Source organism: Geotrypetes seraphini, chromosome 11 (assembly GCF_902459505.1).
Source record: "Geotrypetes seraphini chromosome 11, aGeoSer1.1, whole genome shotgun sequence".
NCBI classification, from domain to species: Eukaryota; Metazoa; Chordata; class Amphibia; order Gymnophiona; family Dermophiidae; genus Geotrypetes; species Geotrypetes seraphini.
Genome location: NC_047094.1, coordinates 61,032,525 through 61,060,303, shown reverse-complemented (window position 1 = coordinate 61,060,303; position 27,779 = coordinate 61,032,525). Strand labels below are relative to the sequence as shown.

The following is a 27,779-nucleotide window of genomic DNA, read 5'->3' as shown; positions in this document are numbered from 1 at the left end:
ACTATAGTAGACTATGAAACTTCTACTGGCTGAAGATGTCCTGTGTATCTCTGCTGGTTCAACTGGACACAGACTTGGCTATAGATTGTTCCCCTATGGTACCCACCCTTGCAAGCAATGGAATATTTATATCTTACCTTCTCCTAATGAGGCAGTATCTTGAGTTTCATCTGATAAGGTACACTAAAAGAAAAATGGAAAAAAAAAAAAAAAAAAAAAATGTAAGTATTCTAGTGTCCCTAAAGCAATTTGCCTCATATACGTAACATCGCCTGTCACCATTTGAGAAACAGGTTGGACACCGATTTCAGCTGAGTCTCATACTGAACAATTTCAACTGGCTAACCTGTGTTTGAGAAGGAAACTCCACAGAATTAAAAAAGACGTTTCAAATTCAGCTAGGGAGAATCTGGCAGCCTCTGGGGATAGGGGAATAAGGGCCATGAACAAAGACTGCAGGCCCTCATTAAAAGAAATCAGTGGATAAGAAAAAGAAGACCATGTGCAAAAGAGCAGCTGCTCAAAAGCAGGGACAGGTACAGTTGAAGTTGAAGAATATATTCAATAATTGTGTTGGTACCTGTTTTTCCAAGTAAATTTGAAATATGTAAAATTCACATTATGATCATTTTGTATAGTTGCACGAAAATGTTATGATACAAGAAAGAAAAAAAAGTTTAATAAAATATTAGGGGGAGGACAGGAAGTTTTATGACAGGAATTTTTTCACCTACAAGAAATACATCCCTGAATTATAAAAATGGACTCCAGAGAGAATTATTTATTTATATACATACCACTTGTAGCCTAAGTGGTTTACATTCAGGTACTCAAGCATTTTCTCAGTGGGCTCACACTCTATCTAATGTACCAGAGGCAATGGGGGATCACAAGGAGCAGTGAGGAATTTGAACCCACAACCTCAGGGTGCTGAGGCTGTAGCTCTAAAAAAAATCCAACAAAGACTGCAGTGAAATAAAACAGACGAGAAAACAAGAAAAAAACTGCAGACAGAATGTACAAAGATGCAGGCTGTTTATTATATCAAATATAAATGCAGTTAATATTACCACCCTTTAAACAAACCTAGGGACCCGACACGGTCCGTGTTTCAGTAAACACACCTTCTTCAGACGTCCAGGGTTAGTAAGGTATTGAAATAAACCGCAATATGAATTGATAATAAACATAAGCCTATATAAATCTAGAATTAATCAGGAACCGACACACTCGGCCAAAACTTGCAAACATTGCTGGGAGTTTTCACAGAAAACTGAGAAAAACTTTTCTTCAGCAGTTTCAGAGGAGAACGACATGTCTGATTAAAGGGATGCAAAACCTTTCAAAAGTTGAAAGATTGGAGAAACTGGGTCTCTTTTCCCTGGAGAAGAGGAGACTTAGAGGGGATATGATAGAGACTCACAAGATCATGAAGGGCATAGAGAGAGTAGAGAGGGACAGATTCTTCAAACTTTCAAAAAATAGAAGAACAAGAAAGCACTCAGAAAAGTTGAAAGGAGACAGATTCAAAATGAATGCTAGGAAGTTCTTCTTTACCCAACGTGTGGTGGACACCTGGAATGCGCTTCCAGAGGATGTAATAGGGCAGAGTACGGTACTAGGGTTTAAGAAAGGATTGGATAATTTCCTGCTGGAAAAGGGGAGAGGGGTATAGATAGAGGATTACTGCACAAGTCCTGGACCTGTTGGGCTGTCGTGTGAGCGGGCTGCTGGGCACGATGGACCCCAGGTCTCATCCAGCGGAGGCATTGCTTATGCTTAGAACACAGGAAGAAATATTGAGAATTCTGACAAAGGAACAGGGAAGAGAGTTGCAGGGTCATGGCAGCAAAACTCCACAGTAGAGAATGTCCCTGTCCCCATCCCCATGGACACTGTCCCTGTTTCCATAAGCTCTGTCCTCAGTTGCACAAAACTAACACTTATGATGTGCGAGCAATGGAACCCTTTACATCTTTCTTGGTGGGGGAGAGTTCAAACGATTAAGATGATGATATTGCCTGTGGTTTGTTATCAAATGAATATGTTACCAGTTTTTTTTAGAGGGTCCTTTTATAAAAAGTTAAACAGTATTCTTACCAAATTTGTTTGGCTAGGTAAATCCCCTAGAGTCGCCCTAGTATCTTTACAAAAATAAATTAAAGAGGGTGGGGTAAATTTTCCAAATTTTTATAGGTATCATCAAGCCTATATTTTGCGCCAGGGTATATATTGGATCCTCCCAGAACTCATAGATAATACCCCAGATTGGTTGTGGTTGGAATGGCGACTCATGTTTCCTCTACGATTATGTCATGTTCTTAGTATTAAAATGCCTAGATTGTATAAAGAAAACAGAATATTAATGGATACATGGAAAACATTACGATATATTAATAATTTAACATCTGATCCAATACAAAAGTCAACAAATCAGATTATATGGCTAAACTCCAGGATTCAAATTGGCGGATTTAAGGTCATCTGGAAGCATTGAATGATAGCAGGGATGCGTATTTTGGAAAATGTTATTTCAAATGGTAAACTGCTTGAATTTTCACAATTGCAATATAAATATGGCCTTAATAAATTGCAAAGTTTTAGATGGTTGCAATTGAAGCAGGCCATTCAGGCTGGGTTCCCTGAATGGAAAACCCTTAACAATCATTATAGTTTGGAGTTCTTATGCTTTCAGGTGGACTTTCTGGGTTACGAGGCCGCACAGTGGTATAAATTGATAAGTGGATTAGTTAAAAAGAAGCCTAGAAATGGTCTTAGAGATATTTGGAGTATTGAGATTAAGCATCAGATTACTGCATCTCAATGGCCACGGATTTGGTCTTGGAGAATGAGATCTACAGTCTCTGCATCTATGAGACAAACTTGTTTTTTTCTCTTACATAGAGCTTTTTGGACCCCAGTTAGATTACAGAAGTTTAATCTATTAGCATTTATTAGCTCTAAGTCTAATAGATGCTGGCATTGTAATCTTGAAGTAGGAACTCTAGATCATTTATTATTTTATTGTCCCTTTATTTTAGCCTTTTGGAAATCTATTTGGGGTCAAATAAATTGTTTATTGGAAAACCATGTGGCATTATCTTATGATACAATTCTATTCAGAATATCAATGAGGGCATGGAGTCAAATTTTGTCTAACAATAATAAGCTTTTATTGATCATGACAGGAGTCGCCAAACAACAAATCACATTTAATTGGAAGAACTGGAATAGACTAAATCATTGCTTCTGGTGGAATTCATTATGTCACATCTATAAAATGGAAAGAGCAATTGCTATAAAAAGAGGGAACTATAATAATTTTAATAAAATCTGGGGGCCATTGACAAGATATTGTAATGAATAAATGCAATAAGAAGGAAGGGATGGGGGAGGGATTTTATAATTTTATTAAATATTTAGATCAATAATAAAGAATATTGTATATGAGTTTTGTGAACACATAGGTTATAGTTGGATTGGGAGGTAATGGGATAAAAATTTTAAAGTTTTAATGTTGAATACGATAGAGATTCAAGTGTTGTATTCAATTCAATTTAACTTAAATCAAGTTTCAAGTTTAATAAGTTTTTGATTAATCGCTTAATCATATTTCTAAGCGATGAACATATAGCACAGTTACTTACCGTAACAGGTGTTATCCAGGGACAGCAGGCAGATATTCTTGATTGATGGGTGACGGCACCGACGGAGCCCCGGTACGGACAATTTTAGAGTGATTGCACTCTAAGAACTTGGAAAGTTCTAGCAGGCCGCACCGCGCACGCGCGAGTGCCTTCCCGCCCGACAGAGGCGCGCGGTCCCCAGTTAGGATAAGCCAGCTAAGAAGTCAACCCGGGGAGGTGGGTGGGACGCAAGAATATCTGCCTGCTGTCCCTGGATAACACCTGTTACGGTAAGTAACTGTGCTTTATCCCAGGACAAGCAGGCAGCATATTCTTGACTGATGGGTGACCTCCATGCTAACAAAAAGAGGGATGGAGGGAAGGTTGGCCATTAGGAAAACAAATTTTGCAAAACAGATTGGCCGAAGTGTCCAGCCCGTCTGGAGAATGCATCCAGACAATAGTGAGATGTAAAAGTGTGAACTGAGGACCATGTAGCAGCCTTGCAGATTTCCTCAATAGGCGTGGAACGGAGGAAAGCCACAGATGCTGCCATAGCTCTAACTTTATGGGCCGTGACAGAACCTTCCAGTGACAGTCCGGACTGAGCATAACAAAATGAAATGCACGCTGCAAGCCAATTTGACAATGTACGTTTAGTAACAGGACGTCCTAATTTATTCGGATCAAAGGACAGAAAGAGTTGGGGAGATGATCTGTGGGGCTTAGTACGGTCTAAATAGTAAGCTAGAGCCCGCTTACAGTCCAAAGTATGCAGAGCCTGTTCTCCAGAATGCGAGTGAGGTTTCGGAAAGAAGACAGGCAGAATAATGGATTGGTTGAGATGGAATTCAGAGACAACCTTAGGGAGAAACTTTGGATGTGTACGCAGAACCACCATGTCATGATGGAAGACTGTAAAAGGTGGATCCGCAACTAGTGCATGTAGCTCACTGACCCTCCTGGCAGAGGTAAGAGCAATAAGGAAAAGTACCTTCCAAGTGAGAAACTTGAAAGAAGCGGTAGCCAAAGGTTCAAATAGAGGCTTCATTAAGGCGGAAAGAACTACATTGAGATCCCAGATAACAGGAGGGGCTTTAAGAGGTGGTTTCACATTAAAAAGACCCCGCATGAACCTGGACACCAAGGGATGAGCTGAGAGGAGTTTTCCATGGACTGGCTCATGAAAAGCAGCAATAGCACTGAGGTGGACTCTGATTGAAGTAGACTTGAGGCCAGAGTCAGACAAAAAGAGAAGATAATCCAACAAGGTCTCCACTGCAAGGGAAGTGGGATCATGATGATGAAGAAGACACCAGGACGAAAACCGTGTCCACTTCTGATGGTAACATTGCAGAGTGGCCGGTTTCTTGGAGGCATCCAGAATGGAACGAACGGGCTGAGACAAAAGAGTATCATGAGAAGTCAGCTCGAGAGAAACCAAGCTGTCAGGTGCAGAGACTGAAGGTTGGGATGCAGAAGGGTCTCCTGATGTTGCGTAAGCAGCGAAGGAAACAATGGAAGAAGAAAAGGCTCCCTGGAACTGAGTTGAATTAGAAGGGAGAACCAATGTTGCCTGGGCCACCGTGGAGCAATCAGAATCATGGTGGCTCGTTCCCTCTTGAGCTTGAACAAGGTTCTTAACATGAGAGGTAGAGGAGGGAAAGCGTACAGGAACAGATTGGACCAATCGAGGAGAAATGCATCCGCTGCCAGACGGTGAGGAGAGTAGAGTCTGGAGCAGAATAGGGGCAGCTGGTGATTGTGAGGAGCTGCAAAGAGGTCTATCTGAGGAGTGCCCCACTGAGCGAAGATGGACTGCAGAGTTAAAGGATCGAGTGTCCACTCGTGAGGCTGGAGAATTCTGCTGAGCTTGTCCGCCAAGGAATTCTGTTCTCCCTGAATGTAGATAGCTTTCAGGAATAGATGGTGATCTGTGGCCCAAGCCCAAATCTTCTGGGCTTCTTGGCACAAGAGGCGAGAACCTGTCCCACCCTGCTTGTTGATGTAGTACATCGCAACTTGATTGTCTGTGCACAGCAGGAGGACTTGAGGAAAGAGAAGATGTTGGAAGGCCTTGAGGGCATAAAACATTGCTCTGAGTTCCAGGAAATTGATGTGATGCTTCATTTCCTGAGCTGTCCAAAGTCCTTGAGTTTGGAACTCGTTCAAATGAGCCCCCCAGGCATAAGGGGAGGCGTCGGTGGTGATGACAAGTTGATGAGGAGGTAGATGGAACAGAAGACCTATGGAGAGATTTGAGGATATCAACCACCATTGTAGAGACTGACGAAGAGATGATGTCACAGATATGTGACGTGAGCAAGGATCCATCGCTTGGGACCACTGGGTAGCTAGGGTCCATTGAGGAGTGCGCAGGTGAAGACGTGCAAGTGGTGTGACATGAACTGTGGAGGCCATGTGACCCAAGAGTATCATCATTTGCTTGGCAGAGATGGAACGTTGTGGAAGCACCTGCTGACATAGAGATTGAAGCGTTTGAAGACGGTTGGACGGCAGGAACGCTCTCATGAGGACTGTGTCCAAGACTGCTCCAATGAATTGAAGTCTCTACGTGGGGATGAGATGAGATTTGGGTAGATTGATCTCGAACCCCAGCAAGCGAAGAAATAGGATGGTCTGGTTGGTGGCCTGAAGTACTGTTTGAGATGAATTGGCCTTTATCAACCAATCGTCCAGGTAAGGAAACACCTGAAGGTGGTGGGAACGCAGAAAAGCAGCCACCACAATCAGACATTTGGTGAACACTCTTGGAGAGGAGGCAAGACCGAAGGGTAGTACCTTGTACTGGTAATGACAACGATTGATCATGAAGCGTAGGTACTGTCTGGAGGCCAGATTGATCGGTATGTGAGTGTATGCTTCTTTGAGATCGAGGGAACATAGCCAGTCGCCTTGATTGAGAAGAGGGTAAAGAGTGGCTAAAGAGAGCATTCTGAATTTCTCTTTGACTAAGTATTTGTTGAGATCGCGAAGATCTAGGATGGGTCTGAGATCTCCTGTTTTTTTGGGGACTAGGAAATAACGGGAGTAGAATCCCTGCCCCTGTTGATCTAGAGGAACTTCCTCTATGGCGTTCAGAAGGAGGAGGGATTGAACCTCTTGAAGAAGGAGTGAAACCTGAGGAGTGTTCGAAGCAGACTCTCTTGGCAGACTTTGAGCAGGAAGTGTCTGAAAGTTGAGAGAGTAGCCGTGGCAGATGATGTTGAGGACCCACTGATCCGAGGTGATGGTTTCCCAACGGCTTATGAAAAGAGTAAGGCGTCCTCCTATGGGCTGCGGAAGGTGGGCAGCAGGATGGAGACTGGCTATGTCCTGGAGAACCAAGTCAAAAGGGTTGAGTGGATTTTTGTGAAGGGGGAGGCTTCACTTGTTGTTGCTGCTGTGCCAGTCTAGCAGCTTGTCTCTGTTGTTGCCTCTGACGCCTGGGTTGTTGTGGGGCCTGTGGTAAAGGACGAGCCACAAATCTACGCTGGTGGGCCGACTGCTGGCGAAAAGGCCTGGTAGGTGGGGTCTTCTTTTTGGTTTTGAGAAGAGTATCCCACCTGGTCTCATGAGCTGAGAGCTTTTGTGTAGTGGAGTCCATGGATTCTCCAAACAGCTCATCCCCTAGGCAAGGTGCATTAGCCAGTCGATCCTGATGATAAGTTCTGAAACTCTGAGCCAGGCCAGGCGATGCATGGCCACCGACATAGCCATGGCCCGAGAAGTCAGCTCAAAGGTGTCATAGATCGATCTGACCATGAACTTACGGAGTTGTAAGAGCGATGAAGAAGTTTGGCGAAAAGCAGATCTTTTACGGTCAGGGAGGTATTTTTCAAAAGATGACAAATTCTGAATGAGATGCTTTAGGTAGAACGAAAAATGAAAAGCATAGTTCCCAGATCTATTAGCTAGCATCGCATTCTGGTATAACCGCTTGCCAAACTTATCCATGGCCTTACCTTCTCTGCCAGGAGGGACAGAGGCGTATACACTAGCCCCTGTGGATTTCTTTAAAGTAGATTCCACTAGTAAAGACTCATGGGGGAGTTGCGGTTTGTCAAAGCCCGGAATAGATATGACCTTATACAAGGAGTCCAGTTTGCGAGGAGCTCCTGGAATGGTCAAAGGTGTCTCTAGATTTTTATAGAAAGTCTCTCGCAAAATATCATGGAGAGGCAATTTCAAGAATTCCCTTGGAGGCTGGTCAAAGTCCAGTGCATCGAGAAATGCCTTGGATTTTTTTGGACTCAGCCTCCAAGGGAATAGAGAGAGAGTCGCACATTTCTTTGAGAAAAGAGGTAAAAGAAGATGCATCAGGCTTAGAGGACGGATCTAATACAGAAGGGTCCTCGTCCCCTGACGAACACTCTCCCTCAGAGAGAAGCGGCTCCTCTGAATCACCCCACAGATCAGGGTCCCTCACCTGAAAACTACGATCCCGAGACTCCGGTGTGGAGGGTTCTAGGTGTCGAGTTTTGTGAGTCGACTTACCAGACCTCTGTGAAACGGTACCGGGAGATGTTATCGGGCGTGCCGGTGCCGAAGTTTGCACCGCTTGGTGTAAAGACCTCGGTTCCGGCGCTAAAACTGGCATGGATACCGAGGAAACTGTTTGTACCGGTACCGACAAAGTGGATGCCGATAAAAGAGGCTGCTCCACTGCCGGTACCGGTAGCTCAGACCGGACCGGGACTGGAAGGCTCGGTGTCAGAAGAGCAGGCAGGAGCTGCTGCAATTGCTCTTTAAGCTGAACTTGCAGGACGGCGGCAATTCGCTCGTCCAGCGAAGGCACCGGTACCGCTTTTTTCTTCTGCGGTACCTTTGGTGCCGCTCTACACTCCGAAGAGGAACCCGAGGTCGAAGGGCTAACCTCAATCGGAGCAGAGTGCTTCTGTGGGCGCCTCGAGGTCGGCAGGATTGGGCTCGCTGCCACTGAGACCGGAGGGCGCTCCAGCGGGGAAGGCTTCTTAGCCGGCTTACCTGAGGAATGCGACGCCGGCACGGTGTCGATGAAGTAGGTGCCGACTGCATCGGGGCCAAAGTCGGAGTCGGTGCCGCCGAATCCGACATCTCGGTACCAAACAATAACCGCTGTTGAATTTGGCGGTTTTTAAGAGTTCTCTTTTTCAGAGTGGCACAGTGGGTGCAGGTGGACGCCTGATGGTCAGGACCGAGGCACTGTAAGCACCAGTTGTGCGGGTCGGTGAGAGAAATGGGCCTCGCGCACCGCTGGCACTTCTTAAAACCGGGTTGGGGGGGCATGAACGTAAAAACGGCTTCTGCCAAATCGAAGGCCGAGGCCTCGATGGTGGCAGCAGGCCCCGCCAGGGCGAACCCGAAAAATAAGTAAAGAATAAAATAAATAAGAAAATAAGAAAATAAAGAAAATAAGTAAAGAATAAAATACCGAAAAAGTTTACGCGAGCGGGAAGGCGTTAGAGAAAAAATTTACAACAGCCGTTGAAAGTGCGTCTTCTTAGCTCCGCGGAAACTAAGAAACTGGGGACCGCGCGCCTCTGTCGGGCAGGAAGGCACTCGCGCGTGCGCGGTGCGGCCTGCTAGAACTTTCCAAGTTCTTAGAGTGCAATCACTCTAAAATTGTCCGTACCGGGGCTCCGTCGGTGCCGTCACCCATCAGTCAAGAATATGCTGCCTGCTTGTCCTGGGATAATATCTATTGTTAGACTTGTAAGATGTAAAATGAATAAAGATTTGATGTAAAATGAATAAAGATTTAATATATATATATATTTTAATTAAAATATATTTTTTAAAATTAAAATATAAAAAGGGACAATATTCTGTACAACTGTTTATAAATCACAAACAGAGCTTTTCATTTCTATCTGGTACTGGTAGAAAGATTCAGTTGCCGTATTTTTCGCTCTATAAGATGCACACACTTTTTTCCACCCAAAAGTGGGTGGAAATGTCGGTGCATCTTATGCAGCAAAGATAACTTTTATAAACACCCCCACCCACCCTATCATACCTTTTTAAATGTCCCTTTAAATGTCCCGCTCGTTGGAGGTACGCAGCCTGACTGCTGCCCACCTACCTGCCCGATGCTGCTCTGTTTGCCGCCGCTATGCTGCAACTCCAGGAAGGTAAGGTAAGGACCAGTGTGCAGCGATTTCACATCACCGGCCCACAAACCTTCCTCCGAAGTCAGTTCTGACGTCGGAGAGAAAGCTTGTGGGCTGGCGACGTGCAATCACTGCATACTGGCCCTTCCCTTCCTGGAGTTGTGGCGAGCGGCGGGGGCGGATAGGTGACGGGTAGGCAGGCTTTGGCATGGCAGGGAGGGAGGGATGACGAAGGACAAAGGCTGGAAGGCAGTGAGGGGGAAGTGGCACGAACTCAGGACATGGAAGGGAGGATGATGGACAAAGGCTGGAAGGCATTGAGGGGGATGGGGCACGAACTTGGGACATGGGAGGGAGAGAAAAGAAAGGGACAATTGTTGAGCCTGAGTGAAGAAAGGAAGGAAGGAAGAAAGGAAGGAGACTCATGAAATCACCAGCCAACAAAGGTAGGAAAAATGATTTTATTTTCAATTTAGTGATCAAAATGTGTCAGTTTTGAGAATTTATATCTGCTGTGTGTATATGACAAATGAAAGGAACAGGGTGCAAAGCCTGACAGGGAGTGAGGGGGGCTGGGTGTAGAGCCTGGTATATATTAGTACATAATTTGGTTCAGAATTTTTTTTTCTTGTTTTCCTACTTTAAATCTAGGGTGCGTCTTATGGAGCAAAAAATACAGTAACTGGATTGTCTTTCAGACATGGATATAGAAGAGAACTTAAATTGTGTAGTGGATGAACAGGAAATAAGTGTCTATTAAATGTTAGAAATGTTCCTTAATGCCAACAACGATGGATGAATCTGTTGCAATAACAGTAAGATGCTTGAGCAGCTGGGCACGTGATAGAAGGATGTTGCAGATGGCAAACAAGATACAAATGATGAAGTAGTTCATTGAAATCCAAAAGAAGCTTCTGCAGTTTTTTTGTTTAATCAATGAATTCAGTTGCCAATTGTCTAAGATGTGTTAAGTTTTTACATACCGTTACTAGTCTGAAGTTTTTAGAGAATGACACAGGGTCAAAGTTTGTCCCTGTCCCCACGGCTCTGGGCACATGTTATGCTCTACTCCATACAAAAGCAACGGGAGGCTATATCTATTTAGAAAAAAATCCACACACAAACAATGGAAGGCTATATGAGTATCTATTTGTTACGAAGAAGTTATATGATGACTTGTGATTAGAGTGAATTGCTCATCTTCAGAGAACGGATTTTAAAAAAAACCCTTAGTGAATTGCTCAGTTTAGTTTTTAGTTCAAAACATTTCTATGTCACTAATCTGATTAGATTACAATTGCAATCTGCCAAGACAAAACTAAATAGAAGACAATTGTGTCCCATAATGAAAGCAGTCATTAATCCTAGCTGATACATGTAATCCCCTTGGGACTTACTTCTGGAGAAGAGGGATCACTTGGACTCAGTAGGATCCCGCTCTGCACTGGTTGTAGATCTACATCATCTAGCAGCTTTTCCTCATCTTCCTCATGGATTGGAGATGAAGGTGAACGTAAAGTGCTAAAGAAGAAGATGGCCTCATCAGAGAGAAATGCAAGCCTAGCTGTGTTCATGCCCGCATGCTCCTATTATCCTGATGAGGCAGCTCTGAAAGCTACTATCACCTACTATACCAGTATAAAAACTTGCAGGTACAGAACCATTCTCCAGAACATTTGCATGACAACTCTTAGATGTACTCTGTAAGGCAGACAGCAGTGTGCATTGACCTTTGGGCACAATTATGTAACATTAAACTGTTCTAAGTGAATATAGGGAGCTCAAACATTATTTTGAATGGATTCTTGGCCTTCGCGGGGTTCAAAATCAGAGTCTGATTATTATTCTCTCCTGCTACAGGTGTAAAGATGGTAAAATCACAGCCTGAATGCACATCAATGCTTAGATCCTAATTTACAGCAAGAGATAATGATTGGAGCGCATGTGGTAATCTGACATAACTTTTTTTACCACACACAAGGCAATCTGGGCAGAACCAAATCACTGTTTTACAGTGATAGAGTCATTGTTGATATAATATTTTTAACAGGGTTATTCTTGAAGTAAACCTTTAAATCACCATATTGGAAAAGTCCAATACAGTTCTCTCTCACTTCCTGCCCTAATTCCCTCCCACACCTCTACCAATATTCTCTACTTCTGTACTCTCTCCTGCCAAGATTAGGCTCAATAGTGATTCCTCAGAACTTGCTCATTTAAGTCCTCTGCCTCTCAGCCCCCCCCCCCCTCCCTTGAGGCAGTTCTTACCTATCAGGAGACTTGCTGTGCTTGCTTTTCTGATGACTGTTCTCTGTCCCTCTGTCCATTCCTGCTGATGACCTGTTGTTAACTGTATGCCCATCCCCTCCTATGCTAGAGAAAGTCACATCATCATACAGAGGGGCTGAAGGGATGGTGGGCGAGATGGAGCGCAACCCATTCAAAGCTTCTAGCAAAGAAACAGGTTCGTAGCCCGGAGGGATGTTCTCAGAGTTCTGAAAGCCAGAAGACAAGGAGACACAAATTATTTTAAGTGTTATTTTTTAACAACTGAACTATGTATGTTTATTTAACATTTTATGCTTGTTACTATGGAAACCGTATAGGTAATATATAGTATATAAATTTTAAAATAAATAAATAAAGGGCAAACAGCAACACAAGGGAAGAAAGTAATCACACTCTCTTGGCACTTCCTCTTCACTCATAGGCAGGACACTTCCGGGGCAGGCCAATGGTGGGAAGCTGGCTTCGTTGTGCCATCGGCTGCCCAAAGATTTTAAATTTCAGCGACGAGGAGGGGGGAGGTGGTAGGTAGGGGAGTTGGAACTCAAGGAGGTTCCTGGAGAGGGTTTCACTACAGTGTAGTGTCAAGTGCACAGTCACTGCGGGCCACATAAAATGGCCAGGCGGGCCAGATTCAGCACGCGGGCCTTATGTTTGACACATGTGGTTTAGGACAAAGTATTGACCCTAGGGCTAAGAATTCCTAGTTCTGATTGAACAGTATTCTTGTATTCTACTAGAATTTCTTAGTGTTGCCAGTGGGTTTCCAATCACCAGCACATACCCTCCTCTGTCATCTCTGTTGAATTCAATACCGCACTACTTTGGGAAGGATGGAAACAGCACACTCAACCAAAATGCAGACCAAGTTTTCAGTTCAGGCTATATTTTAAAAAATGAGGATTTTGCTTCCGTTAATTTGATTTACTAATACTATTCCTGGTGGAATTCTGCACAACTGCAAAGCACAGAATTTGTGCAGAATTCTGCACAATCTTTTATTCTGCCCCTGTAACGTCCCCTCTTCCTCCTCCTCCTCCCCTGCATGGGTCTGACCTCTCCCTCCAACTGAACTCCTGCCGTGAGATCAGACATACTTGTGGGCCTTCCAAAGCAGCAGTAGCTGTGGCAGCCGGCCGGCAGAGGTGGCGTTGTGAACAGGCAGCTTGCTAGGACCTTCCCTCTGTCACATCATTTCCTGTAGATGGATGATGTGGCAGAGGGAAGGCCCCAGCAGGGTTGGATGCCACTGCTACTGCTACTCTGGAAGGCCGGCAGGTATGTCAAATCTCATGGAGTGGGGGTGAGGGTCAGTCAGAGAATGACTAGAACAGTGAGGGAGAGGGGACATGGATGATAGACTATAATTTGAGGGAGGAGGGAACATGGATCCTGGACTGCAAGTGTGTATGTGGGGGGGAGGCAATGATGCTGGACTGCAAGGGGGAGGGAGACTGAGGAGGGGACATGGATGCTGGACTGCAAGTGGAGGTGAGGAGAGAACATGGATGCTAAACCTGCAGGGAAATGAGGAGTCATGGATGATGGACCAGTAAGTAGAGGGGAAAGGGGATGAGAAGGAAACCAAGTCCAGAAAGAGGGGTGTGAATGAAGAAATTCTTGATTGTAGAGAGGGAGAGAGAGATATGTCAGACCATGTGGTATAAGGACAAGGATGCTGGACCTGCAAGGTGGAGTTGGGGGGTGGTAGAAAGAGGAAGAGAGAGTGACGAGACCAGAAATGGGTTGGGAAGGGAGGAAGAGATTCTTAGCCAGTGGAGAGAGGAAAAGAGAGATGCCAGACTATGGGGGCCAAGGAGGGAATTCAGGGTGCAAATGAGAGGGGTGGGATTTAGAGGGAGATAGAATTGTAGTTGGAGTGAGAGGGGAATTGAAGAGGCTGGAACCTAAGAGAGGAAAAGGCAGGAAGGAATTTTAGGCCTCAGAATAGGAGAATTCTACACAAAACACTACAAATAAACTTTGCAGAATTTTGAAATATTATGTGCAGAATTTTCAAACTTTTTGCACAGAATTTCACCAAGAGTATATAATACCTCTGTTGGAAAATACAACATGCTTATTCAGAGCTGTACTCTTGATAAATTTTTATAGAAATAAGTGATGAACTATACCCACATATAAACAAGTGCAGTTATGAAAACAAGGATGCTTTATACAACACTGCGTCCATTATGAAGCTCATTGCTAAAGAATATGTGAAGGCAAAACTGGCTTCATGAAGTGGGACTTAAGTTATGAACAATATGTTTAATAGTCTGGAAATTTATCAACAGTCAGAAATGCCTCTATGGTTCAAATATATCCTTCAACTCCATCTGCTAGAATGTAAAGAAAGAAGTAGATGGACAAATCCTGTTTGTTAAAGGTTTGCTCTTAGCATCCACTGCTTTTAAAGACAGGATTCCGGGCCTTACAGCTGAGCCTGGTTTGACCCAGCATAGAAGTTCTTATGTGATTTAAAATGTGCTTTCTTTAGTACAGTGCTTCGGTTTGTGAGTGCATCGGTTTGTGAGTGTTCTGCAAGACGAGCAAAACATTCGCCAAATCGGCGCCTCGGAAACCGAGCTTGCCTCGATTTGCGAGCGGCGCCCCCTGCGATCCAGCACCCTACCCACCGCGATCCGGCACCCCCCACCACGATCTGAAATCCCCCAGACCCACCCAAACACGCTGCTTACCCCCATTTGGCCACCGGCACTGGCATGTCCTGTGCGTTGGTGCCGGTGCCAGTGGCCAGATGGGGGTAAGCAGCGTATTTGGGTGGGTCTGGGAGATTTCAGATTGCGGTGGGGGGGAGTGCCGGATCGTGTGGGGGAGAGACGGATCGCGTGGGGGCCTTCAGGGGGAGCAATGCCGGTTCACCGGGGGGGGGGGGGGGGGGGGGAAGAGCAGCGCCGATGGCCTCGGGGGATGGGGTGGGTGGGAACGTATCAAGCGAGTTTCCCTTAGTTCCTATGGGGTAACTCGCTTTGATATACGAGTATTTTGGTTTACGAACATGCTTCTGGAACAAATTATGCTCGTAAACCAAGGTACCACTGTATATGTTTATTTGTTCAACAATAAAACAGATTTGAAACATAAAATGTGTTCTCTAGGCTGAAGGTCACTGTGTACCAATAAAATCTTCAAATCACCACTGTATGCTTCAATTCTGCCAGCAAATGAGAAGGGACTAGAACACAGCCTTCATAAAGCATTTAAAGGAGGCACTTTACAGAGAGGATTCCATTTAAGGACAAACAGTAAGAACAAAAGAACAGCCAAACTGGGTCAGACAAATGGTATATCTAGACCAGCCTTGTGTTTCCAACAGAGGCCAATCCAGGTCACAGTACCTGTCAGAAACCCAAAGAGTAGCAACATTTCATGCTATTGATCCATGGCAAACAGTGGCTTCCCCCAGTGTTCTTATATGAAGAGCAAGGTTTGTAGGAAAAATTTCTCTAATGGAGGCTTGGGGAAAAAACCCCAAGGAAGTTGTAGTAACCAAAACTGTCATGTAGAGAATGACCTGGGGAAAAATTTGTCCCCATCCCGTGAACTCTGTCTCTGTTTCCGCCCTAACCCCATTAACTCTGTATGATCCCATCCGTACAGCACAGTTACTTACCGTAACAGGTGTTATCCAGGGACAGTAGGCAGATATTCTTAACTGATGGGTGACGGCACTGACGGAGCCCCGGTACGGACAATTTTAGAGTGATTGCACTTTAAGAACTTAGAAAGTTCCAGTAGGCCGCACCGCGCATGTGCGAATGCCTTCCCGCCCGACGGAGGCGCGCGGTCCCCAGTTAAGATAAGCCAGCTAAGAAGCCAACCCGGGGAGGTGGGTGGGATGTAAGAATATCTGCCTGCTGTCCCTGGATAACTATTACGGTAAGTAACTGTGCTTTATCCCAGGACAAGCAGGCAGCATATTCTTAACTGATGGGTGACCTCCAAGCTAAGAAAAAGAGGGATGGAGGGAAAGTTGGCCGTTAGGAAAATAAATTTTGTAAAACAGATTGGCCGAAGGGTCCATCCCGTCTGGAGAATGCATTCAGACAATAATGAGAAGTGAAAGTATGAACTGAGGACCAAGTAGCAGCCTTGCAGATTTCCTCAATAGGAGTGGATCTGAGGAAATCCACAGATGCTGCCATAGCTCTAACTTTATGGGCCGTGACAGAACCTTCCAGTGTCAGTCCGGTCTGAGCATAACAGAACGAGATGCAAGCAGCAAGCCAATTGGATATCGTACGTTTAGAAACAGGATGACCCAACTTATTGGGATCAAAAGATAGAAAAAGTTGGGGAGATGATCTGTGAGGCTTAGTGCACTCTAAATAGTAAGCCAAAGCACGCTTACAGTCCAAAGTATGCAAAGCCTGTTTTTCTGGATGAGAATGAGGTTTCAGGAAGAATACAGGTAAGACAATGGACTGGTTAAGGTGAAAGTCAGAGACAACCTTAGGGAGAAACTTTGGATGTGTATGTAGAACCACCTTGTCATGGTGGAAAACAGTGAAAGGTGGACAAGCCACTAGTTCATGTAACTCACTGACCTTCCTGGCAGAGATGAGGGCAATAAGGAAGACCATTTTCCAAGTGAGAAATTTGAGATGAGCTGTGGCCAATGGTTCGAAAGGAGGCTTCATGAGAGAGGACAGAACCACATTAAGATCCCAGATAATCGGAGGGGGCTTAAGAGATGGTTTCACATTGAAAAGACCCCTCATGAATCTGGTAACCAGAGGGTGAGCCATGAGAGGTTTTCCGTGAACTGGCTCATGAAAAGCAGTAATGGCACTGAGGTGCACTCTGATGGACATAGACTCGAGACCGGAGTCCGATAAGGAGAGCAAATAATCCAACAGTTGTTCCACTGGTAACAAAGTGGGATTATGATGATGAAGGAGACACCAGGAAGAAAAATGAGTCCACTTTTGTTGGTAATATTGAAGAGTGGACAGTTTCCTGGAGGCATCCAGAATGGAAAGAACAGGCTGAGAGAGAGATGCATGAGCAGAGGTCAGCCCGAGAGAAACCAAGCTGTCAGGTGGAGAGATGGCAGGTTGGGATGAAGCAGAGATTGCTGTTGCTGAGTAAGTAGAGTAGGAAATACTGGTAGTAGTATGGGTTCCCTGGAACTGAGCTGAAGTAGAAGGGAGTACCAATGTTGCCATGGCCACCGTGGGGCGATGAGAATCACGGTGGCTTTCTCCCTCTGAAGTTTGAACAATGTCCGCAACATGAGAGGAAGGGGAGGAAAGGCATAAAGAAACTGATCCGCCCAATTGAGGAGAAAAGCATCTGCTGCCAGACGATGAGGGGGAGTAGAGTCTGGAACAAAAGAGGGGCAGTTGATGGTTGTGAGGAGCTGCAAAGAGGTCCACTTGAGGAGCGCCCCATAGAGCAAAGATGGACCGGAGAGTAACAGGGTCAAGGATCCATTCGTGAGGCTGAAGAATTCTGCTGAGGTTGTCTGCTAAAGAATTCTGCGCAGCCTGAATGTAAATCGCTTTCAGAAAGAGACTGCGAGCGGTCGCCCAAGACCAAATCCTTTGGGCCTCCTGACATAAGAGGCGAGAGCCTGTTTCTCCTTGCTCGTTGATGTAGTACATGGCCACTTTATTGTCTGTGCACAGAAGAAGAACCTGGGGACAGAGAAGATGTTGAAATGCCTTGAGAGCATAAAACATTGCCCTGAGCTCCAGGAAATTGATGTGATGAGTGTGTTCCTGGACCGTCCAAAGGCCTTGTGTGCGAAGGTGGTCCATGTGCGCCCCCCAGGCATACGGGGAAGCATCCGTGGTGATGATCATGGAGTAAGGAGGTAGATGGAAGAGAAGACCTCTTGAAAGATTGGAGGAATTCGACCACCATCGTAGAGACTGTCGAAGCGACGATGTTACAAATATGTGACGTGAAAGAGGATCCGTCGCCTGGGACCATTGAGTGGCCAAGGTCCACTGAGGAGTACGAAGGTGGAGACGGGGGAGAGGAGTGACGTGCACTGTCGAGGCCATATGCCCCAATAGAACCATCATCTGGCGGGCCGAAATGGAGTCTTGAAGAAGCACCTGATGACAGAGGTGGAGCAGTGTCTGCAGACGGTCGGAGGTGAGAAACGCCCTCATGAGGTTGGTATCGAGGACCGCTCCAATGAATTGAAGTAGCTGAGTGGGAAGGAGATGTGACTTCGGGTAATTGATCTCGAATCCCAGTATGTGAAGGAAAGAGATGTTGTGGTGGGTGGCTTGAACCACCTGCTGAGATGAAGGAGCCTTGATAAGCCAGTCGTCCAGGTAAGGGAATACTTGGAGACTGTGAGACCTGAGAAAGGCAGCTACCACTATCAGACACTTGGTGAATACCCTTGGAGATGAGGCTAGGCCGAAGGGTAACACACGGTATTGATAATGACGGTGATGGATTTGACATCTGAGATACCGTCTGGAGTTCTGATGTATGGGTATGTGAGTGTACGCCTCTCTGAAGTCGAGGGAGCATAGCCAGTCACCCTGAGTGAGAAGAGGATAAAGCGTGGCCAGAGAGAGAATTCTGAACTTTTCCCTGACTAAACATTTGTTGAGGTCCCTGAGATCCAAGATAGGTCTGAGATCTCCCCTCTTTTTGGGAACCAGAAAATAACGGGAGTAAAATCCCTGCCCCCTCTGATCTAGAGGAACTTCCTCTATGGCGTTCAGAAGAAGGGATTGGACCTCCTGAAGGAGTAGGGAGGCCTGAGAGGAGTTGGAAGCAGACTCTCTTGGAGGATTGTCTGGTGGAAGAGTCTGAAAATTTAGAGAATAACCGTGATGAATGATGTTTAGTACCTATTGATCTGAGGTGATGAGTTCCCAACGGTTGAGAAAGATGTGAAGATGTCCTCCAATAGACTGGGGGAGAGGAGAAGATGGTGGGAGACTGGCTATGTCCCTGAGAAGCAAGTCAAAAAGGCTGAGTGGATTTAGGTTGAGCAGCTGGTTTTACAGGTTGCTGCTGTGGTTGATGAGCCTGTTGATGTTGCTGCTGACGTGGCCTCCTAGGTTGTTGTTGAGGAGGATGAAGAGGTCGAGCAGAGTAACGGCGTTGGTAAGATGTATGCTGACGAAAAGGGTGAGCAGGTGGAGGCTTCTTCTTGTTCTTCAGCAAGGTATCCCACCGGGTCTCATGGGCAGACAATTTTTGTGTGGTGGTGTCCAAGGATTCACCAAAAACTTGTCACCCAAAGCAAGGAGCATTTGCAAGACGGTCCTGGTGATTCACATCGAGCTCCGAGACCCTAAGCCAAGCTAGGCGGCGCATGGCAACTGCCATGGCAGTAGCCCTGGAAGTCAGTTCAAATGTATCGTAAATGGAACGGACCATGAACTTTCTCAGCTGGAGCAAACTGGAAGTATACTGTTGGAATAAAGGGATCTTACGCTCAGGAAGATATTTTTGGAGGGAAGACAGCTGTTGGATTAAATGCTTCAGGTAGAATGAAAAGTGAAACGCATAATTTCCGGAACGGTTAGCCAACATAGCATTTTGGTATAATCATTTTCCAAATTTATCCATGGTCTTCCCTTCTCTGCCAGGAGGGACGGAGGCATAGACACTAGAGCCCGCAGATTTTTTTAAAGTGGACTCCACGAGCAAAGACTCGTGGGGGAGTTGTGGTTTATCAAAGGGATAGGGTTAACCTTATATAGTGTGTCCAATTTCCTTGGAGCTCCTGGAATTGTCCAAGGGGTCTCCAAGTTCTTGTAAAAAGTTTCTTGCAGAATGTTATGCAGAGGTAACTTGAGGAACTCTTTTGGTGGTTGATTAAAATCCAGGGCTTCAAGGAAAGCCTGAGATTTTTTGGAGTCAGACTCTAAAGGTATGGAGAGAGAATCGGACATCTCCTTCAAGAATTTGGTAAAGGAGGACTGATCAGGCTTAGTAGTCGGCTCCTGTAGAGAAGAATCTTTCTCGTCCGAGGAAACTGCCTCATCGGTACCCACAGGCTCTTCAGAGTCGTCCCACAAGTCAGGGTCACGAACCTGTGAACCTCGACCTCATGAAAGCGGGGTCGAGGGTTCAGCATGCCGGGATTTGTGTACCGATTTACCGGAGTGCATGGAGGCGGTACCGGGAGAAGTGATGCGGTGCCTAGCGGTATCGGGAGACGGTGCCGATTCGTACACCGTCTGCACCGCATGATGCGAGGTTCTGGGTTCCGCTAACAAAACAGGCATGGAAGCAGAGGCAGGAGACATCGGTGCCGAGAGTGTCGACGCCGACAACAGAGGTTGCTCAACCAACGGTACCGTATGCTCAGATCGGACCGGGACTGGAAGGTTCGGTGCCAGCAGAGCAGGAAGAAGCTGTTGCAACTGCTCCTGAAGCTGGACCTGAAGGATAGCCACAATGCGGTCATCCAAGGAAGGCACCGGTACCGCTTTCTTTTTCTTCGGTACCTGTGGTGCCGCTCGACGCTCGGGAGATGAGGAGGCCGATGATGTGGCACTCACCTCAATGGGAGCGGAGAGCTTTCGGGGGCGCCTCGAGGCCGGTAGGACTGGGCTCACTGTAGGATCGGCCGGAGGACGCTCCAGGGAAGAGGAAGACTTCTTAGCCGGCTTATCTGGGGGATGCGACACCGGAGGAAGCTCAGGCGGTGTCGAGAGTCGGTGCCGATTTAGAGGGGGCAGCCGACGTCGGAGTGGATGTCGATAGGTCCATGCCGGCACCGAAGAGAAGTCATTGTTGTATTTGCCGGTTCTTCAAGGTGCGCTTTTTAAGAGAAGCGCAACGGGTGCAAGAAGAAGCGTTATGAACCGGACCCAGGCACCAATTGTGGGGGTCGGTCAAAGAGATGGGCCGTACACACCGCTGACACTTCTTGAATCCCGGCTGCGGGGGCACTGGGCATGAAGGTGGACACGGCCTCCGCTAAATCGAAGGCGGAGGCTTCGATTGTGCCAACAGGCCCCACCGGGGCGAGGCGAAGAAACGAACAAAAAAACAAAGAATTTTCTTTTTTTTTTTAAACAAGACTAAACTAAAAGAAAACGAGGAAGAGAAAACTTCCACACAAAAAAACGCACGAGCAGGAAGGCAAGAAAAATTTTCAACAGCCGTTGAAAAAAACGCGTCTTCTTAGCTCCGTGGAAACTAAGAAACTGGGGACCGCGTGCCTCCGTCGGGTGGGAAGGCACTCGCACATGTGCTGTGTGGACTACTGGAACTTTCTAAGTTCTTAGAGTGCAATCACTCTAAAATTGTCCATACCGGGGCTCCGTCGGTGCCGTCACCCATCAGTTAAGAATATGCTGCCTTCTTGTCCTGGGATAAAAAATAGTTATGACTTTATATTTAAATCATTTTGTTAAAGTATAAAAAGAAACAATATACTGTACAACTGTCATTTTATAAATCACAAATACAGAAAAAGGATTAACAAAACCCGTCTGTCCTCACCATATCCCCTACACTATCAGAAAAAACAAATACTACATAGAAAATTCATCCTAACAGAATATCTCAGTCACACACACAGAACACAAGTGCCAAATACATAACTGACCAAAAATCATAAAGATAAAACAAAATCCCAAGAAGCCAAACCTTCCATGTAGTACAAAACCAAAGAAATTGAAAGATCCATTTCCTCCTACTATGCAAAATATAAAGATCACACATGAAAGGGATGGTGTTAGGCAAAGGAGTGCAATTAGGGCAACTGACCCCTGGTTAGAGAGAGAGCTATGCCTACTGGAAGCTAAAGAAGGCACAGGCTAGTAGTGGGTTTTGCGGTCCCCTCTCAAATTTCTGCCCTGGGCCCAGCACTGGCAGGATAAACATTTCATAGGGCAACTGGCCCCTGGCTAGAGAGAGAGCAATGCCTACTGGAAGCTAAAGAAGGCACAGGCTAGTAGTGGGCTTTGGGGTCCCCTCTCAAATTTCTGCCCTGGGCCCAGCACTGGCAGGATAAACATTTCAGTTCTCATTTTCTAATCACAAAATAGAAAATAAAATTATTTTATCTACCTTTTGTTGTCTTGTCATTTTATTTTTCAAGTCATGTTGGTCCCAGGCTTTGGTTTCTGTTTCCCTCTGTCTTCTCTTAACTCACATGCCAGGATCTCCTGCTTATTTGACATTTCTTCTTCTCTGTGCTCACCATCCATCTTTGTGCACCTATCATTCCCTTCTCTGTCCAGCATTTCCCCTGTGTCCAACTCCCTGTATTTATCATCACTACTCTACATCCTGCATTACTCATCTCCCTTGTGTTCCTATTCTCTCCCACATCTAGCACTTTCCCTCTGTGTCCATATACCCTCTCCCATATCTGGCACTTCCTCTCTCTGTTCATGTACTATTCCCATGCAGCATCTCCCCTGTGTCCAACTCCCTGTATTTATCATCACTACTCTACATCCTGCATTACTCATCTCCCTTGTGTTCCTATTCTCTCCCACATCTAGCACTTTCCCTCTGTGTCCATATACCCTCTCCCATATCTGGCACTTCCTCTCTCTGTTCATGTACTATTCCCATGCAGCATCTCCCTTTGTATCCCTGTCCCTATTCTCCTCTCCATGCCCATTATTTTCCTCTCTGATATCTCCCTGTGTCTCTCCCTCTTCCTTTATCTGCTTAGTATGGCATCTCTTTATCTCTTCTCTCCCCAAACAGGTCCAGCACCTCTCTACCTTCCCTCCAGCAGCCCCACTTCCACAGGTACAGCAACTCTCCCTCTTCCCTCCAGTTCCCCCTCATGCAGGTCCTGTAACTATATCCCTTCTCTTCAGTTCCCGCCTCCTCCAATGCCCTTCCCTCCAGCCACGGACCCAGCTCCTCCTTCTGTGCCCTTTCCTCTAGCCCCAGCTCCCCTTACTCTGCCCTTTTCTTCTGCCCCAACCCTTCTGCCTGTGCCCTTTCCTCAAGCCCCATCTCTCCCTTCCTCTCCTCCACCCCAACAATTCTTCCTCTCTCCCCTCATGTGCAGAAATTTCCCATCCCCCCATGCAGCAGCTTTCCATCCCTCCCTCCATCCCCCTGTGCAACAGCTTTTCATCCTCCCTCTCATCCCCCTGTGCAGCAGACCCCCACCGACCCTCCCACTGTGAGACCTGACATGCCTCCAGGTCTCCTAAAACAGCAGTAGTGGCCGGCCTTGAAGAGGCAGCGCAGCAGGGCAGGGCAGGCTGCCTCATCAAAGCTGGCCATTTCCATGACTGCTGATGCTTTAGGAGGCCTGGAGGTACAATCAGGTCTCATGGTGGAAGAGTTGGTCACAATCGGAGTGTTTGATTTATTTTCAGACAACAAATTGATTCACTGAAGTGAATCGGTGAATCAATTCGATGTCTGGAAAAAAAAAAAAAAAATCAAACTCTCCGATTGTGACCAACTCTCCCACCATGAGACCTGATGTACCATGGGGCCTTCCCTCTGCTGCGCTGCCTCTTCAAGGCTGGCCACTACTGCTGCTGCTTTAGGAGACCTGGAGGCATGTCAGTACTATATCTGTCACATGCTTCTTGCTCTTAGTGCTGAATTAGCATTCTCAGGGAGGGCATTAAGGAGGCAAATTTTTGACACAAGTGCTAACATTTCCATTCACGTGTACAGTACTGTATATACACATTTAACATTTAGCCACAAGCACTTAAGCCAGCCATAGAGTAGGTGTAAGCATTAGCACGTAAATGCTGGAGCATTTATAATTTATAATGCCTATGCTCCACCTATATGTATGCCATAGATGCAAGTATGCATAAGGTTAAGTGGGTATTTGCAGAATATCGCTTAAATGAAACTGCGACATTCAAATGCCATTATTCTAAACATTTGTGTTTGTAACGTGAATGGAAATGTTAGCACTTGTGTCAAAAATTTGCCTCCTTAATGTCCTCCCTGAGAATGCTAATTCAGCACTAAGAGCAAGAAGCATGTGACAGATATAGTATTATGTGCTTTGCAGCTAGCTAATCTTCCCTTATATCATACCATTTTCTGTTTTGCTTTCTTATTGTCTTACATTATGTTAGTTAAGTACAATTTACTTAATAGTAATTTAGGAGAAAGTGAAAAATGTTTACAGAACTTGAAATCAAGGCTTTTTCCTCGATCTAAAGTGTGACATATCATCTGGGGTAATAATCCTTTACTCACAGAATGCTCCTCATGGTCCATAGTCTGCGCCAGCACAGGACTAAAGGAGACATGAGACAAAGCACCGGGCTTCTTCCTCACAGCACGGATCTGCAGCAGTGCTCGAAATGCTGCAAAACATCCCATAAAAATTAATGTCATAGGAGCCAAACTTGGCACTAAAACATATTGAACAGTTGCATACAGCAGGTCACATGTATGTTATAAACAAAATGAGAGGAATGAATTTTGTATCTTCTTACCAATAACCTGCCAAACTGACAGAAAATCAGGGTTCAGTCTTGAGAAATTATGTAAAATGGAAAAGCTGCCTTGTAGGGATGTTGCACATCCTTTCTTCACTCTGTGCATTCTAGATGGCTGTTAAGGAAACTCCTATAAGAGCCCCCAGTCTTAATCGTCAGCTCTCCTATACTCCAACAATTTGAAGTCACTGTGCAGAGGTGATAAATGGTCCCAACCAAATCTATTCCTGCACAAAATGCAGTTTTATTTTGGGCTCCTTTATTTTCACTTTATATGGGGTTTGCTCCCCAAATCTAGCACTTCTGTATTCCCCTCTCCCATTTCCATCTAAGGATACCTAACAATAGCTTCCTCAGTAAGATGTCATGATGGCATCAATACATAGCAAAATAAATTCAAGGATTTTAGAAACAAACCAGAATTTACAAATAATTTGCATAATAAACAAATTCCTTTCCTATACCAATCAGCTTACATCACTAGTTCCAAAAGTTTCTGTGGAGTAATTATGCTATACCAGGATACTAGGACAGTAGTCTCATCCAAAACTAGAACTACTTATCTGACACAGCATAAAAGTCTCCAAAGCCACAGTCCTCAAGTAACATGATAGGTACATTTAGTGAGATTACTGCACTGTAGCCAATTATCAAACCACTAAGGAAAACCAGAAATAAAGTTTGCCAACTCTTGTGCTGTCTGTAGGTATTATGGGCTAAAGAGCTAATACTCACGTAATCTGCAGATAGGGCAGTTGTTGGCTTGGTAGCGTAGTGTATCAGCACAGGAATTGCATAAGCAGAGGTGGCGGCAGGGCAGAATTAGGGTGTCTCGCAGGTCTGACAGGCATACCACACACTCATTGCTGTTATCACTGTTTTCATCGTCAGCAGGCTATGAGGAGACCAAGAAATTAAATGGTACTTGGCCCTGCCTCTTAAAGAGAGGAGAAAACAGATTCAGATGGAGATCCCAAGCATAGTGTATGCAGGTTTAGTAAAAGGAGAATGGACGAGAACCAAGATAAGTACAGCGGCAGCTCTGCTACTTCTATTTACAAATCTTTGCTGCAACAGTACAGAGTAAATAAGAAACTATTTATGCCTGTTTTAGCTTCCTTGAAAAGTCATCTATTTTTATAATTTAAAAATGTTATAATTAACTCACATTTGTAAGATATTCAACTACTAGTTATTCTCTAGCTATGCAAGATAATATGAAAAAGAAGCAAATGGAATGATCCTTCTTACTGAGCTATACTGAGACACAAATCTTACAAAAATAAACTGAAAAACTCAAATTACAATTAAAGGTCCATCAAGCCCCATACCCAACAGAAGTCAATCCAAGCCACAAAAGTAAATGAAAGGATCCCAAAAAGTAGCAATTACATTTCATGCTTCTTGTACAGAGCTAAGCAGCGATTTTCCCCAAATCTATGTTAACTTGCCCATTTTTTTAAAATAAGGTCTCACCAGAGTCTTACCCAGGGGCATCAATACCTTGTTTTTCCTACTAGCCATTCCTCTCCTTATGTACCCAAACATCCTTCTAGCTTTCGCCTTTTAAACCTGCTTGGCCACCTTAAGATCATCACATACTATCACATCCAAGTCCTTCTCCTTTTCCATAACTGTGCCAACCCCTTCCCAAGCACAGCCAGCCCCATGCTATTCATCCCGCCACAGCTCTGATTAAACACTAGATATACTTTGTTGTGACCTCTCCCTTCCACTATCTCTCCTCTCACCCACAGGTGTCTACTTTCCACTCATCTCTCTATCCTCCCACCTTAAACCCCCTCCCCCGGTTTACCCTGAAGCTCGGTCTACTTTGCATACATTTATGCCAGGTTGAATAACTATGGTGCAAGAATCGCTCACAGGATTTGCTTAGTCTTTTTCAAGCACAGCATCGTTTGTTTCACTGGGAAGTACACTATGCCAAGCGTGAACACATCAGACATCATATCTTGGCCTGTATTAATCACCCATAGGCTACTTACTATGTTCTACAAGAATGCTCATCAGCCCACAATCTCTCCAGCATATGACTTCTTGCTTCTCCCTCTTGCCTCTCTGGCTGATCTTTGGCTCAGTAAGTTTCAAGTTTATTTCTATCTGATATACCTATCTCGAAGTAAGATCTCATCTCTTCAGCAACTGGTCTCTGTACATTCCTAAGTTCCTCCTTCCCTCCATTCATTCCGTTACAGTGTGATCCACTCTCTTCGTTATCTACTCACTCAGCTTCATGGAACTCCTTCAAACTCTATACAGTAACCTTTCTAACCAAGATGATCCGTTCCCCTTAACCCCTCCTCATCTCCAGAAGATCCTTGGCCTGCTTGGCTAGTAAGCAAGCTGCTGCCTTCCATTTTTCCATACCTCCTCCCTCTTCTCTGCTTTAGTCTCTCCTCTGGTCATGTTCCCCAACCTTGGAAGTATGCCCTTGTATAGATCCCCTTAAAGAAGTCATAGCTTGATCCCTCAGTTAGTTCTAATTTCCAGCCAATCTTGAATCTCTCTTTTTTACTGTAAAATTTCTGGAAGATACTGTAGGCTTCTATTTATTTATTCAATTTTCTATATCATTCTCCCAGGGGTACTCAAACAGTTTTCCCTCTCTGTCCTGGCGGGCTCACAATCTATCTAACGTACCTGGGGCAATGGGGGGATTAAGTGACTTGCCCAGGGTCACAAGGAGAAGCGTGGATTTGAACCCACAACCTCAGGGTGCTGAGGCTGTAGTTTTAAACACTGTGCCACACTTTCCTTAAACAAACCAATGGTCTTCACCTTTACCAATCAGGTTTTCATCGCAATTAGAGCACTAAGACACCGAATGATTGACTGTGTTCCCCTTTTATGCAAGACTAGAACACATACATGAAGTGGCACATTAAATACTTATAATACATGAACCAGATTTCATTGTATACCAAAAACTATGCTCAGGGTTAGTGTAATTGTCAGACCAAACATTGGGACAAGCCCGAATGCAAGTTGGTCTGCAAGTTGAAGATTTAGTACTCTCAAAACAGTCACTATGGGTCTTCTGAAGCAGCAGTTGCGAAGCGCGTCGGGACACAAAGTTTTTTCCAGTCTTCACAAGATCAGATAAGTTTTTGATTCATTGATTCTTGTTACAATATAAAACCTGTGCAATGATTAAAGAGTGAAGCCACAGCTTTTCAACATTCAGGATTGTACCCCGATGACATACAGATATTGTCTGTTTTTTTGATCCTATAAAATTAATGCTTAAGAAGAACCGTCTTGTTCTCAAAATCTCTAAATGTGAGGTCATTATCTTCCCCTGCCTGTACACATAAGAACATAAGAATTGCCTTACTGGGTCAGACCAA

General features: G+C 45.1%; 1 protein-coding gene across 4 annotated transcripts in view; it reads right to left on the bottom strand.

The window, feature by feature from the left end:
* MGRN1 (mahogunin ring finger 1) overlaps positions 1–27,779 on the bottom strand; it is a 156,902-nt gene that overhangs the window by 28,612 nt on the left and 100,511 nt on the right. For all 4 annotated transcript variants that reach the window (XM_033962959.1, XM_033962958.1, XM_033962960.1 and 1 more), the window contains exons 10-14: positions 25,147–25,306; positions 24,167–24,276; positions 11,987–12,213; positions 11,116–11,239; positions 138–183 (exon numbers count right to left, since the gene is read on the bottom strand). In XM_033962959.1, coding sequence (XP_033818850.1) covers positions 138–183; positions 11,116–11,239; positions 11,987–12,213; positions 24,167–24,276; positions 25,147–25,306 — 667 coding nt within the window. The remainder of the gene's footprint in view (positions 1–137; positions 184–11,115; positions 11,240–11,986; positions 12,214–24,166; positions 24,277–25,146; positions 25,307–27,779) is intronic.